Source organism: Suricata suricatta, chromosome 10 (genome assembly GCF_006229205.1).
Source record: "Suricata suricatta isolate VVHF042 chromosome 10, meerkat_22Aug2017_6uvM2_HiC, whole genome shotgun sequence".
NCBI lineage: Eukaryota > Metazoa > Chordata > Mammalia > Carnivora > Herpestidae > Suricata > Suricata suricatta.
Genome location: NC_043709.1, coordinates 37,335,550 through 37,352,215, shown reverse-complemented (window position 1 = coordinate 37,352,215; position 16,666 = coordinate 37,335,550). Strand labels below are relative to the sequence as shown.

The 16,666-nt window shown below is 34.7% G+C and overlaps 1 protein-coding gene across 3 annotated transcripts in view; it reads right to left on the bottom strand.

The window, feature by feature from the left end:
• PPP1R12A (protein phosphatase 1 regulatory subunit 12A) overlaps positions 1-16,666 on the bottom strand; it is a 152,001-nt gene that overhangs the window by 6,334 nt on the left and 129,001 nt on the right. For all 3 annotated transcript variants that reach the window (XM_029953210.1, XM_029953211.1, XM_029953212.1), the window contains 5 exons: positions 16,197-16,262; positions 9,283-9,299; positions 8,029-8,164; positions 6,048-6,152; positions 913-960 (listed from right to left, as the gene is read on the bottom strand). In XM_029953210.1, coding sequence (XP_029809070.1) covers positions 913-960; positions 6,048-6,152; positions 8,029-8,164; positions 9,283-9,299; positions 16,197-16,262 — 372 coding nt within the window. The remainder of the gene's footprint in view (positions 1-912; positions 961-6,047; positions 6,153-8,028; positions 8,165-9,282; positions 9,300-16,196; positions 16,263-16,666) is intronic.

The window sequence follows — 16,666 nt, the reverse complement described above, 5'->3', positions numbered from 1 at the left end:
AAAAAAGAACACCGTTTCTCTTTTTTTTTTTGGTCAAAAAGGTAAAGTGACTATTTTTATAATAGAATGGAAGATAATGTTTTATCAACTGCTCCTGATTATTTATTCTCTGACTTAGAGATCACAGCTACCCAGGATATAATTTCTTCTCTGGCTGAAACCTTGTTAAAGTATAGCCACAGCTCATCTGAACTAACAGACACTCTTTGGGCACTTTTCCTTTAACTTTCAATCATTTATACATTCTCAACTGCTCAAACTAAACTTGCAGAGTTATTCCTATGGCCACTATAAAACTTCTGAGCAATAACAAGAGTAAATGAAGAAATACAAGTGAATGTATCCCAGTCAGATAAAAAATTATAGGAACACAAAAAAGAGTAAAGGCTTTTCTAGGAATCAACTTTTTTTGTTTAAAATATCCTATTTAAGTTAAATATTTAAATTGAAAATTAAGTAAAGCATCATTAAGTTAAAAAGAATTTAAAAACTTGATATCCTTAGAATCTTTAGAAACTTTAAATTTTGCAAGGAATTTAAATATATACATGATCAAAATGTTTCAAGTATATCACCCCAGAAAACGAGAGAGAGATAAATGGCATTTCAAAGACATCAGATTCATTATTACAATGTGTACATGTCAGAATGAAGGCAAAGATTTTTTAATCCATTAAAAGAACATGATAAATTAAGTCTTAACATCTACAGAGGTAAAATTATTTCATACCTACAAAGATCCCATCGAACTGTATAAAGAAGCTAAGCCAGAAAACATTCATAACTAAATATTAACCTACACTAAAGATATCAACCATTAAGCCAAAACTAAAAGAAAAAACCCCCTTCTATTGCTTATATAAAATAATAAAAGGGGGGAAAAGATTACTTACTCAATAAATGGACACTTACCCTTTTTTCCATTTCCAATAGTGACCGATCAGCAAACCTTTCCTGTCTCTATAACAAAGTAAGAAACACAAAAGGGATATCAGTGCAGTAAAGGTTGGAGGTGGTAGTGGAGGAGGACCACAGCAGCTCTCCTCTAATGGTATTCAAATAAATCACACTATCAGGGAGAGTAATGCACAGGTATAAATAAAGAAAAATCAGTTTTGTATTAAAACAATAGTTAAAGGAATGCTTAGAATTACAATGGTGTCCACAGCTCTCACAGACTACATGCCACTTTCCTAAGGTCTTTATGTAGTACAGTAGCGGGTAAGGATAAAGGAGCACTGTGGAACAATACCAAAACAACCTACAGTTTCCTCGTCCATGCTCAGCTCTCTCCTCTCCTATACCAAGAGGAGTGGCTACTCTGAATGTCAAATTCTAAGACCTTGACTGAAATGTAGTTGGGACTAGATTGAGTATCCATATAGCCAAGTCAGTGAACTGGCCTAAATTTTGTTCTCTCTTCCAGCTTAGTGTTGCCCATCCTCTTTTTCTCTAGAGTTTTCTTTAACAATCACCCATGTTCCAAAATTGGTAAGGTTCATACTCCTGGTCACTTATAAGAAATCTGAGCTATGTAAGTTTTCTTCTCCTGGTGAGCTTAGGACTCTGATTTTCCTGCTTCCTGTATTATGCTATCAACTCAAAGTCGACAAAGTCCTGAGATTTGGGGGATAGAAAGGACCCTTGGAGTTTTAAGCCACAAGGTACATCTACCACCACAAAGCTCTGTATATGGATACTGAGTAAAAGACCCAGTTAAAAAACAAGTTCTATCCTAGTTCTTTCTTACTCTGACTTTTGTGCATATATCTCTCTTGGGATTCCTGGTCACTTTGCTGAAAAAAAAAAAAAAAATCCATCAAATGGCTCACTTCCCAAAAGTGAATTTGCTGAATAATCCATTTTACCAATTTGTCAAAAATGTTTTAAAATGTTTATTCATTTATTTTTGAGAGAGAGAGAGAGAGAGGGAGACACAGAATCTGAAGCTGACTCCAGGTTCTGAACTGTCAGCGCAGAGCCTGATGTGGGGCTCAAACCCATGAGCCACGAGATCATGACCTGAGCTAAAGTTGGCTGCTTAATCAACTGAGCCACCCAGGTGCTCCCCCAAAATGGCTGTTGACAACCTTTTTAAAAAAATGTTTACTTTATTTTTGAGAAAGAGAAAGAGAGCAAGCTGGGGAGGGTCAGAGAGAAAGTGAGACAGAGGACCTAAGCGGACTCTTCGCTAACAGCAGAGAGCCCGATGCAGGGCTTGAACCCACACATGGTGAGATCATGACCTGGGTCAAAGTTGGATGCCTAACCAAATGAGCCACCCCAGGCGCCCCTCTGACAACTTTTTTTTTTTAAAGAATAAAAAAAAATTTTTTTAATGTTTATTTTTGAGAGGGAAAGAGACAGCACAAGTGAGAGAGGGGCAAAGAGGAAGAGACACAGAATCCGAAGCAGTTCCAGGCTCTGAGCTGTCGTCAGCACAGAGCACTGACAAGAAACTCAAACCCACAAGGTGAGAGATCATGACCTGAGCGGAAGTTGGATGCTCCACAGACTGAGCCACCCAGGCACCCCAGTTTTTGGCAACTTTAACAAGAATATTCTTTTAGACTATTAACTACAAAATTACTTAAAAATCTATTTCATCATTAAACGTTCCTTTTTATTCTTTTTAAGGATTTTATTTTTAAGTAATCTCTACACTCAACACAGGGCTCGAATTTACAACTCCAGAATCAAGAGTTGCAAGCTCTACTGACTGAGCTAGTCAGGCATCCCTAAATGTTTCTTTATATAGTTTTCTGTTCTGTCAGCCATTTCACTATTCATGCGTTAGTATCATCAAGACCTGTAATCATTACCCTTTAATCCTTTTATCAAAGTTTCTTTTTTTGTGGCTATGCTATATAAAATTTAAAGATCTTTCCTTTTCTCTGTTGTTTTAAATGGCTTTATGCTTTTGTGCTTACTCTTTCTGGAAGAAGAAAAGTCAACATTTTAATTACGTATTGTTAGAAATCAAATTCAAAATTTCAAATATAAAAAATATAAAAGTTAGGATTTCTTTTTGTTGTTTTAAAATTTAAATTTATATATTAATTGCTAGAAATATAAAACAAAGGCTAATATGCCCCTTGAGGATCTGCAAGTGAATCCTAAAGATGCTTAAATGACTGAAAAATGTAGGGGCATCTGGCTGGCTCATTCAGAAGAGCATGTGACTCTTGGTGTCAGGTCATGGGTTTGAGTTCTACACTGGGTGTAGAGATTACTTAAAAAAAAAAGACTAAAAAATTAAAAACTGACATTCAAAAGCACCTGAAAGAAATCAGAAATAGCTGAAACAGTGCAATTACATATAAGTTAATATAAGTTTAGATGGAAAATTAGCATTTTATTGAGGATTTCCCTTCATATAGGAACATTTTAGCAACTTTATAAATCATAATTACTAAATCTAGTGAAATTACATTTGACAAAATGTTCATCAAACCAGTTTTTGGTAAATCAGCTTACTTCCCCCTGTTGGACACTATGTGGAGGAAGGGGGCTGCACTAAGATGGGATTTAAAGACTCTAGATTCCCTTTGCCAAGTGTATCAAACACACTATTAACAGGATGATAGCTCCCTTGGAAAAAAACGCCATACAACTGTCAAACTGCCACCACTATGTTATGGAAGTAATGCTCAAAAAAGAAAATAAAAATTGGATGGAATGAGTCATAGTAGACTTAAATGCTCAGGATAGAGTTGAACAAAAAGGTTACTGTTTATCAGTTCTGCTATTACATATACCCTTAAACTTAAAAAATAACATTTACATTGTTTTTCCAACTAAGATAATAACTGAATACTTACCTATGTCTTAAACTCTGAATTACCCTTCCCATTATTCATTCAGTATACTGGGCATGGTACTCAGAATGTCTGCTAAGGCAGAAGCTGTCATACTTTTTAATCCAGTGACTTTTTCTGGCCACAGTCCACAGGATCAGAAATTGGTACAGGACCCAAAGGCAACTTGCTATAGGTTGTCCAGTGTCCTATGAAATTGGACTTGTCACTAACAAGACCGTGAGCTGTAACAGGACTGCTCCATGCTGATAATAACTGGCTAATTCTATCAGTTCTCCTCTCTTGTAGAGTTCGAATGAGAGACATATAGGAAGAATGAAATGACAACAGGGTACGCAGAAGAGCAGAAAAACAGAGAAGGTAGTAAGCAGTAAAAACACAGATTAGTTGACTCACCATAGTTACAGGACACTGCAGTAGAAAGCAGTGAACTTTTTTTTTAAGCAGTGAACATTTTTATTTAGAAAACATTATGACCAAATCTCTAAAACTAAAGCTATTTTCAAAAAACTAGTTATGATATTTTTATGAGGAGGCTCACAAAGCTACTAACGCAGCCCAAAGAATGATGACTTTCCAGTTTACCATGAAACCCAAGCGTAAACCATCAAGTTGTAACTTGTATGACATTCCAAGTTTTAATAACACCTTACTCTGAAACGTGTTCTTGTTCTAACTTACTCCTCCGTATATCTTTATAGTAAACCCTCATCAACTGATGGAATCTGCAGAGCTGAATAACCTCATAAAGCTATTTTAATTCCTGGAATCCACTGTGCATAGCCAACTGCTTCACAATGTAATAGTGGTTAACAAAAACAAAAAGGGACCTGGTAACAAGTTTAAGTTCAACACAGAGAATTCACTTAAAAACTTATAAGAAAGGTAGGTATAAAAGAATAATCAATGAAAGTATATAGTCTCATTTATATGACTGGAGATGCCATTTTTAGTTCAGTGATTTCAAACTGGATTCCAAAAGTTGTACTGCAGAAATATGTTTATACTAGAAAGTCTCATGTTAAAATTAAACAAGTTTGCTTTCTTAAAAATTACCGGACCCCTTAGAGCGTTTTAACACATGAATAGTATCTTATAAAATTTCCAAGATGTAGTATAGTATTTCCCAAGATTCTTGGGTTACAAAACTCTTCTCGTTGAATGGGGACAGGGAGAGAATGAGGAAGGAATGTGCCTATTACTATCTCCCACAATTACAGTATTCCATGAAAAAAGCTTAGGAAACAATTCCTCGATGAAATGTATACTAGATCATATATAAGCCTATGAATTTTGTTCAGCTACCCCAATTTTCTTGTCTAAAATGGTCTCCTGTAGGATGTTCCACAGAAGGTAGGTAAAAAGAGTTAATGACAAACTATCTTATTCCAGCATTATTATACCAAATTACTTTTTTAGGAATAAACAGAAAATATTTATAATGAATAAAAGTGATTATAGGGGTGCCTGGGTGGCTCAGCTGGTTAAGCACCAGACTTCGGCTCAGGTCATGATCTCGCAGTTTATGAGTTCGAGACCCATACTGGGCTCTGTGCTGACAGCTCAGAGCCTGAAGCCTGTTTCAGATTCTGTGTCTTCTGTTTTGGCCCTTCCCCTGCTCTCAATCTGTTTCTCTCAAAAATAAATAAAACATTAAACTAAAAAAAGTGATTATAAAATTATTTTATGGCTTTAAGAAGGTTCTGTATAAATGCTTTCAAAGCCCTGCTTCATTTATATTATCCTGGAAATAAGCATTTAAGTCTTGTATGTATCACAACATAAGCATTAAAAGGCTTAAAAACACTTCAACTTTCCACTACAAGGCTATGCTTTTGTGTGTGTGTATTTTTTTTTCAAGTTTATTTATTTTGAAAGAGTACATGCAGTGTGTGCATAGGGTAGGGGTAGAGAGAGAATCCCAGTGGTCTCTGTGCTGACAGTGCCCGACGTTGGGCTCTATCTAATGACTGGAGACTAAGAGTCAGATGTTTAACCAACTGAGCCACCCAGGCACCCCTATATTTCTATATTTTTAACTCATTCTATATAGAAGTAAATGAGGTCATCAGTAAACTGTAATATCTTGATTCCTTCTTATTGATAATCTATTATCAGCAACCAAACTTATGTTTCAAAGAAACATCTGAGCATATTTCAATCCAGTTTTTTAGACAGACTAAATCACAACCATTACCTTCAGGGTAATGAAGAGAAAAAGGTACAAACCTGGGTAGCCTTTTCCAATTGTAACTTAAGATCTGTCAGTTCCATGTTTGTATCATGTAGCTGTGCTTTCAGCTTTTCATTTTCAGCTAGAATTTGTTCATAAAGCTGTAAAAATTAGGGTAGAACAACAAATTACTTTTCTGCTCTCCTAATACTACTTTGCCATATTAAAACAGAGAGATTAATGTTAACATAGGAGCCATTAAAGGAGAGGTTAAAAATATTTTAATGCTTTGTGGTTGCAAGGCAGAGATTTTTGGTTATGCAGGTGTTGGTCCCGTGTGACCTCTAGCAAATCAGTTCTGGTGTTAAAAAGTTAGGACCTCACTGAGAAATCTAATTATTCTACTTCCATTAAAAAAAATTCAGTTACGTGATACAGAAGGACCACATATCTACAGAGCAACTACAGTTAGAGCTAAGGGTTAAGTAGCTTCCCGGTGATCTTCATTTGGAGTCTGAGCTTTTCTGCCTATATGTCTCTTTTGAATTCCTGACACTGAGATGCAGCATCAGTTGTATTTGTCATTATAACTGTATTGCTTTTATTAAAATTTAAAGGAAATATTTCTTGAATACTTTGAGAACACTTGAATCTACTTTCTTTCCTTTCATTTCTACTACTACCACTATAGATGGCTAAAATTGTCCCTTCTCTAGACTATTCTATTATTAAAACTGTTTTCCTGACCTCTGTCTAATTTGTTCTATACACAGCAGCAAGAGTTAACTTTTCTAAATTACAATCTCAATTTCATATGCTAACCCTTCCATTAACCCACAGACATTAGAAACCCTTGAACAGCTTCCTGGTGTCTCAGTATAAAGATGTCCTTAAAACAGCCTGTAAAGCAGGTATGATCTGGTCCTGACCTGCACACCTAACTGTAATTTCACACCTCCATCCCTAGCCATGCTCTCCACAGTCTACTAGACATACTGAAAATTTAATTACTCAATGCATCGTGTGCTGTTCTACCATCAGGTCTACGTCTTTGTAGTTTACACCACCTAGAAAACTTTTTTCTCCCATTTCGCCAGTTTAATCATCCTTATGGGATTTGCTTCTGCAGCTTCACTTCTTCAGAACATGTTTCTAGGCCCTGTAACTTTCCTTTGTTATACACTTTTAGAAAACAGATCCTTTACTTCACGATAAGTCTTTCTATTTTTAAATTATACATTAATTAGTATGACTGTATGATAATGTCTCTCTCTTCCACTACATGGAAGGTGTCTGTAAGAGCAAGGACAATATCTCCAACTCTACTGCCCATGACTATAAACTCACCACTTAGCACAGTTCAGTGTTCAGTTCTTTACTGAATGAAGGACAATCTTACCATGTAAACCGACCTCCCACCTTCCTACTCTCGCTGACTTTGTAAGAAAGTTGATGCCAATAGCTGCCCAATACCTGGGGAACATGTACAAATATCACCAGGCTTCTTTTCCCCCAACAAATTTCATCAGGTTTTTTCTAAGTTCAAAATATTAAGAATTATGATAGAATCCTAGATTGCTGAGTTTCTAAGACTTCTTTCCTAAATACTTCCATCCTTAATCTGTAATAGCACTTAAAGCACCACAAGCTTTTTAGTTACCTGGGAAAAACTCTATTCTCTTAGGAAAGCTCTATTCTTTTTTTAGCCACCTCTTATTAACAAATAGGTAAAAAAAAAAAATGTGTGTGCATACACACACAAACACTTCCAACCCCCGTGCCTCTTTTCAGCTCAATCACAGTATCACCATACTGGCCTGAGACACTTAAATGTGAAATTAAGTCTCTTTCTTAAAAACAAAAAACAACAAAGAAACAGCTATTTATTTATAGGCTACTTACCATTTAGTGCCCCAAACTGAAAAATAAGTTATTCAAGATATTGATTTCATAATGAGTTCCAGGAATAATATCCAAACACAAATATATCATCACAACAATTATTTTTTATTAAATGTAGCTAAGTAACCCAAGTACCTTTTTAAAATCAGTTGAGTCGTCCTTTTCTAGCCTGCTACTATAAGGTCTTCTTTCTTCTAAGTAACTGTATGATCCAGAGCGACCCATCAAGGAATCACACCGATCACTAGCTGATGTGGAACTGGTTTCATATCTTTAAAAGATGAATCAAAGTCAAAATCTTTATTATACGCTTTTACAGTTCACATTATGCATCTTACTGCATTTTAACTTGATATTCCAAAACAGCAGATAACATTCTCCTTCATCTATTATCTAGTCAACTTTTATGATACATTTAATAAGTGAGAAGTTATTTATAATACTATTAATTTCCATTATTTGAGCAAGAGATTCAATATATCTATATCCAAACGTCATAACTGGTTTCACATCACGATAAATTATTTCAACAATTTTATACTGTACATTTATTTTTCTACATTTTAAAATCTCTGAAATCAGAACAGAGAACATGGTTTATAATTGATGGTGTATTATAATTTTTGGTAGCACTTTTCCTTTAAGTAGCACATAATTGTTTTAAAATCTTAGATTTGATAAACTAGTGTATTCAAACAAACAGATAATAGGTCTGCCCTAAATAGAAAGAACATATCTCATTTGTACATGAGAATTCCTCTTATTATCTCGTTCTGAATTCAGGTTACCTTTTCTTGGTAAAAGCTAATGCCTCCACATTTCAATTCAATGGAATCATGACTATACGAAATTTGTTCTTGGTATTACAAGGCTTTGGTTAACAATTATGGGCAAGAGAAATGGAATGGAGGTTAGACTCAAGGACACTGTGGAGGTTTTCTAAAAGGTGAATAATTTTGAGCTAGATGACAGTTTGTAGTGTCTTCACTGTTTTTCTTTTGTCTGATGGCAGGAATTGAAGAGAAGATTCAGAACACCTCATCAAATAAATTTCTGGTGGGTTTCATAAGCCCTTGCTGTTAATAATGAAATAGTTAGCACTGAAGTAACTTAGGAAGCTTATTAGAAAAACTTAAAAAGTTATCACTGTTTTGTAAGGATTTAAGAAAAAATTTTCTTTCTTAATGAGTTACTGTGACTATTAGATTAGAAGTAAAGGCTTTGACAAAGAAAGCTGGTAACAGTTATTAGGCCGTCTAAACATCTACAGATTTTTATTATTAAAATAATCCTAACAACTCACAAAATTCTTAAGTATCTAAAAGCAACACAGAATGAAGATCAAAGAATAAAAATAAGAAAAAAGACAGTAAAAAATCTAAAACATACCTAGAAATGGAATCCGTCTGGAAAAAAAGAGAAAAACATAGGCATACTAAGTTTCTATACTTTCATTAAAGTAATTTGATCAAGTAAGTTTAACATACCATTTATGCTGTTTTCACACTACTAAATTAACTTATCTATTTCCTATATATATGTTTTAACTTTAATGTGATTTTTCTTGTAAGTTCTAGAACAGAGTTACTATGTATTTTTTCATGCACAATAACCAATACAATTAATTACACTAGGCAATTTATGGTCATCTTTTATGAATTTCTGAAAATGCCATCATACAAAATTTTAATTAGAAGAAGAAAAGAGAGAGAGAATAAGACACAAATCTATTACTTATACCTACTCTGCAGGAGAAAGTACTATGTTTATATTAAGAAATGTCAGGCGGAGAAGGACAGATACTATTATGTTTGCACTCATAGGTCTAACAGGAGAGCAGGAGAAACCTAATGGAGGACCAGGGGGAGGAAAAGAGGGAAAGAGAGTTGGGGAGAGAGAGGGATGCAAAACCTGAGACTATTGAATACTGAAAACGAACCAAACTGAGGGTTGAAGGGGGGAAGGGAAGGGAGGTGGTGGTAATGGAGGAGGGCACTTGTGGGGAAGAGTCCTGGGTGTTATATGAAAACCAATTTTACAATAAACTATTAAAAAAAAAAAAAAGAAATGTCAAGTTTACTACATGATTATCTCAAAGCAACTATTTTTCTTATTTTTTTTTCTGTTTTTGAAGCAATAACATAAGAAGCACATATTTTGTTTAAAATTTACTTTCTATAAATATAGCTATAAATTCCTTCAGGTTTTGTAATTAGGGGATAGGAAATTAGGATTTAATTTTCTCAAGTGGTATGCTATGTCAATGTTTCTTAACTCTTCTTCTCTAAATAGTGAAATGATTAATAAGATCTTAGTAGGGGACAAAGTTTTTTTGGTGGTCATCTTTAGCTTCTTCCCTTTCTACTGAAGCACCAGCTGAATCTATAATTTTCTGTAAGACAACTAACACATGGTTTGCTAAAGAAAAAAAAAAAGAATGGTTTGTGAAATTCCTGAGTTTAGATAATTGTATTTTTCCATTATGTTTATCTCTAAATGCACTGTAAAATTATTGGGTTCCTTTGGGATTATTTAGTCTTATTTGGGCTAAAAATGCCTTACTAGTCTACTGAAATGGAAAACAAATTTAAGGGCACCTGGGTGGCTCAGTTGCTTAAATGTCTGACTTTGGCTCAGGTCATGATCTTGCAGTCCATGAGTTTCAGCCCCATATCAGGCTCTGTACTGACAGCTTGGAGCCTGGAACCTGCTTTGGATTTTGTGTCTCTGTTTCTCTCTGCCTCTCCCCTGCTCACATGCTGTCTCTCTCTCTCAAAAATAAATAATCATTAAGAAAAATTAAAAAAAAAAAAACTCCACCCAATTTTAATTTTTCACTTGCTTCCTATTTTTTTTAACACAATGCTTTACTTCATTGGTTTGTTCATTAGTTTTATACAATTAACAATTCTGAAATGAAATTAAAATTTTCCAGAGATTCAAATTCATACATTGCTAAGAGAATAGACTTTCAAAGTTCTCATCACAAGGAAAAGAATTTATAACTATGTGTAGGAATGGATGTTAACTAGACATTGTGGTGATTGTTTTGTAATATATACAAATAATGAATCACTATGTTGAAGACTTGAAATAAATGTCAATTATATCTCAAAACATATAAAACCCGAACCAAAAAAACCCGAAGAGATATTATTCAAATTCAGAAAAATATCCATGTGTGAAGTAAAATGTGTACATATCAAATGTACATCACTTTTCACCTCACCAATTTGCACTCTGGTTCACTGATTTAAATTTAAGAAAAAATAAAAACTCCACGTAGTCACAGAAACCACTCAAATTTCATTTCTTTGTCTTTAAAGATTATTGTGTGATCACTGGTCATTGTTTACATTTTTGAAATTGGGATAAAAATCCCAGGACATAAAATTCACCATCTAAACTACTTTTGGGAGTATAGCTAATAGTGTTAACCATATTCACCTTGATATGCAATACATCTCTAGAAGTTTTTTATCTCACAAAACAAACATTACACCCATGGAACAACTCCTCTCCAACTCCTGGAAATCTGAATTCTACTTTGTCAAAGTTTGAATAGTTTAGATACCCCATGTAAGTGGAATCCTACAGTACGTATATTTTGTGACTAGTTTATTTCATAGCATATGTCCTTATTTCATATAGCAATGTTCCTTGCTTCCTGTGTCATAAAATTATTGTTCCAAAGTAAAACTACCCTTATTACAGTGCCAGAAGGTCATATAAAAGTACCATAGCATAAAGAAGTTTCACTTTAACTCCCTGTGCCTCCAACCCTCTTAAAAAACTACTGTTAACGTTTTTTGGATACACATATATGTGAACTTCTAATTTGTACTGTTAAATTTATCGCTGTAAAGGATGAATTTATTATAGTTCCAAAATCTTATATAAAAATGTCTATTTTAATAGTAATCATACCAAATCTGAGCATTACTAATCTTTGCTAATTTCATTTTTATTTTAACTGTCATTAATTTGGTTATTAAGGTTAAATGAATTTTTTTTAATGTTTATTTGTTTTTGAGAGGCAGAGAGAGACAGAGCAGGAGCAGGGGAGGGAAAGATAGAGAGGGAGACAGAGCTTCTGAAGCAGGCTCCAGGCTCTGAACTGTCAGCACACAGCCCAATGCAGGGCTTGAACCCACGAACTGCAAGATCATGACCTGAGCTGAAGTTGTGCGCTTAACTGACTGAGCCATCCAGGTGCCCCAAAGTTAAATGCATTTTTAAATTTACTGGCCATTTATATTTCTTCTTTTATAAAACTTACTAATTTCATGTATTTTGTCTCTACTTTCCTTTTATGTAAGTGTTTTAATGGTACACATACTAATCTTTTAAATGTTAAAAAGGGTTAAGATTATTCACTTTTTTTCCATATGTGCACAAATTTATCTGTATGACAAGCTCACAAAAATCAGTGTTTATACACACTTGACATTTTAAAATAATTGCCAAACTGCCCTCAATCATCAACTGCCCTAATTTACTCAAAATTCTCACCAACATGTATTACATAACTTTTGGATTTTTGACAGTCTTGTTGATGAAAACAGTATTGTAATTAAGATCTTAAATCTGAGTGAGGCTGACCTTTTTTTTTTTTAAAAATTTTTAATGTTTATTTATTTTTTGAGAGAGAGAGAAAGAGGCAGAGCACAAGCAGGGGAGGGGCAGAGAGAGAGAGGGAGACCCAGAATCTGAAGCAGGCTCCAGGCTCTGAGCTGTCAGCACAGAGCCTGATGTGGGGCTCGAACTCATAAACCATGAGATCATGACCTGAGTTGAAGTCAGCCACTTAATCGACTGAGCTACCCAGGTGCCCCTGACCTTTTTTTATGCTTTAAGAAACATTTTGTATCTCCTTTTCTGTGAACTATATTTTTGTATCTTTTGCCAATTTTTCTACTCATTGTTAGCTTTTTTCTGTCCAGTTTCTGGAGTTCATACATCCTAAGGAGACTACCCCCTCTGTCTGCACTAAAAACTAAAAATATACTTTCTTCCTTTTGTTCTTAGTTATAGATTTTTGTTGTTGTTGTTATACAAAAGCACGTGGCTAAATTTATCAATCTTTTATGATGTGGGGTTTTAAGTCAAATGTAAGTCCTTGTATACTCAAGTTATAAAGAACTCTTCATATTTTCATGTAATATTTTGATGGTCTCATTTAAAAACCTTTGATCTACTTGGAATCCATCCTAGTATAGAGTTTAATGTATTGATCCAACTCTTATTTTCTCCCAAGATAATTTAGTTGTCTCAACCATATTATTAAATAATCCATCTTTTCCCAATGATCTGAAATTAGACCTTCATCATACATCAAATCTCTTAAATATTTGGGCCTACTTCTGGCCCATTTGTTAGTCTATCTTAATGATGGAGGCTTCATAATATATGTTTTATATCTGGTAAACCCAATCCCCCCTAAGATTATTCACTCTTAACTGAGTAAATGTATAATAATTAATAAGAGTATCTTTTCTGTCATATTCTAGTTTTACATGTCTAAATAATCAAATCTGTTCATCTTTTTTTTCTTACCTTGGTATTATACTTAAATTCTTTTTTTTATCATTAAAATTTTTTTAATGTTTGAGAGAGAGAAAACGCGAGCACAAGCAGGGGAGGGGCAGAAGAGAGAGGGAGACACAGAATCTGAAGCAGGCTCCAGGCTCAGAGCCTTCAGTACAGAGCTCAAGGTGGGGCTTAAACCTGTGAACCACAAGATCATGACCTGAGCCAAAGGTGGAGGCTTGACTGACTGAGCCACCCAGGTACTCCTATACTTAAAATCTTCGATTTATTACTAATGTCCTTTGCATGGTAAAAATTTCATTATCTAATAACTTAATGATAGCAAATCACAATAACCAAAGCAACAGACGCCCTATTTTTAGAAATAATGAATGTTATAATAATAATTCTAACAACAATGGATACTATGATAAAGTAATGCAGTTTTCTATGATAAAACTTAATCTTAATTTCTTTTAATTTATATCTTGAATGTAGAAAACTTGAGCTTCATATGCAATTGAGAATTTTCAAGAACTTTCTGGCCTTACACAATTTATTTATGTTTGAAGCAAAAAAAGTACATGCTACACACCATTTTGTAATGTGCTTAATTAGGATTCTATAACCCAAATGGAAGTTCTGTCATCACACTTTTGAGGTGGTGATGACACAATGTCAGAAAATGCACAGAAGAATTTTGCTGCTAATACTTTTCCACAGAAAAGTAAGGGCTGATGCTGCAAGTTTTAAAAAGAAACTAGCATACTGGTGGAAACAGTTTTCTAGTCTATTGTAGAAGACACTGTTACTGTGTTATCCTCCATTTTTCCTTTTCCTTACGGTGTACCAGTCATTTGGTTTAGGTAAGATGGTATATGGCCCACATTGCTAGCAACATGGCTGCACTATTCTAGCAGTAGACCTTGTCTGGCTTAAGCCAGTTATACTCCCAGCCCTGTGAGGTAAACCAATTTAAGGCTGAAGCTGACACAGAGGGTTGTGTAATATAACTGGAGCACCATAAATTCTCTTTGTTTCATTCATTTTTAGTTGGATTTTTTGTTACTAGTATCTGAATATTAGCACAAAAATAAGAGCTAAATAATCCTCTATTTAATCTTTATTCCATTTTTTTGTTTGGTTTTTTTTTTTTTTTTTTTTTACTTATTTTTGAGAGACAGAGAGAAGACAGCACGAACAGGGGAGGGTCAGAGAGAGAGAGAGGGAGACACAGAATCTGAAACAGGCTCCAGGCTCTGAGCTAGCTGTCAGCACAGAGGCCAACGTGGGGCTTGAACCCAGGAATCATGAGATCAGGGCCTGAGCGGAAGCCAGACTCTTACCCAACTGAGCCACCACCCAGGTGCCCCAATAATCCTCTATTTAAAATGATAAAAAAAATCTATTTAAATTGTTTGGAACTACAAAGATGTTTCTTCTTAGAAACAATTTTCTACTCAATCTTAATAAACAGTAAAACTTAAAACACAACAAATCTCACTATGGTTCAAAATCACAACTCTGGGAGTCAGAAACTCTTTTTCCTTCTATTCCAGCCTGGTGGGATGTGAGGTCTATGTGATAAGGCAGTGAGAAATGCCTGCTGGGGATGGTTTACTAACCCATTCCCTCTTTTTTACCTACTGTTTTTTTCTTGAAAGATGGGAATTCATAGCACTGGGAAAGGAAGACAATGGTCAAGTTTATAGAATATATTAAAAACAAGACATAGTGTAATTGGGGGAGTGCTGATAACTGATAGGAAAAAGTTTAAAAGTGATAAAGTTTTACCCTGCAAATAATTTACCCTTGGAAGTAATTAATTCCTCAATATCTGTCTGGCTACCTAACTATAAAATAAAAGTACCTTTCAGGACAAAATAGGAAATTTGGGCCTGAAAGTAACACCCACAGTCATTTAGCACAGGTAACTAACTTCTGATCACTTCATATTATTCTAGATCCTTGCTGACTGCAAAGAATTTTAATAGCTCTATTTAGGAACTCCAAGTCAAAAATAAAGATGCTATGACCAGAATGCCATTTCAGGTTAGACAGTGCTAAGCTTAGAAGATCAGAGCCAACTCACATTACATAGCTCTTCCTCTATGTGAATAGAGCTCTTTAAAGCATGTCAGCTTTCTCCACAGCCAAACAATCGGGAATAGAGGGGGAAAATAGCTACTGGGAAGAAACACTCAACATCTGCTAGTTATGTAGCTTTTTAAGTCATTTAGACTTGCCTTAGTTACTTCACTGAGGAAAAGAAAATGCCTTTTTGAGAAGATTGTTGGGATGATCAGTTGTGATAATATAAAAGTCCCCTAGAATAAATTTCTAAACAAATGTAAAGAAAGCTAAAAAGACCTACTGTCTTCTCTAGAATATAACTTGCCATTTATAAAAGTAAAATGTGGGTCTGGTCAGGTATCTGCCTTCTAGATATCGTTTAGATACCTCCCCCACCCCAACTTTGAATATTCATTTACATATAATAAGCTATCCACTTAAGAGTACGCGGTTTGATAAGTTTTGAACGTTGTATATATCAATAAGACCAATATAATAAGGATCTAGAATTTTCTATTGCCATTAAAATATTGTGTCCCTTCCTGTCTGTCCACCCCTGATTCCAGAGAAACACTAACTCTATCCCCAGCATGCAGGTACAGTAGGCAGTAACAGTCTTGCATGAATAAATATAAACACAAGCAAATAGTAATCCTTGAAAAATATGAATACTTCTAAAGACAAAAAACAATGCTTTTTACCTGAGTTTCTTTTTTGTTGGATCCTTCCTCTGTATCTGATTGCTGTTCTTGTTCATTTTCATCACTCTGGAATAGATTGGCAATTTACTTTTAGAAAAGTAAAAATATTCTTTAAACAGTTGATATCTAAATATTTTACGACTTTTCTTTTTTTAATGTTTTTTATTTATTTTTGAGAGACAGAGAGAGATAGCACGAGCAGGGCGGGGGGGCCAGAGAGAGAGAGAGGGAGACACAGAATCTGAAGCAGACTCCAGACTCTGAGCTAGCTGTCAGCACAGAGCCCAACGTGGGGTTGAACCCATGAACCGTGAGATCATTACCTGAGCCAAAGCCAGATGCTTAACCAACTAAGCCACCCAGGTGCCCCACTTTACAGCTTTTCTAATTTAAAATGACCCTTGAGAAAAATCTACCAGGCAACAGATCAAAAGGAAAATTGATTTTTAATTGGAAAATTTTCTACCCTA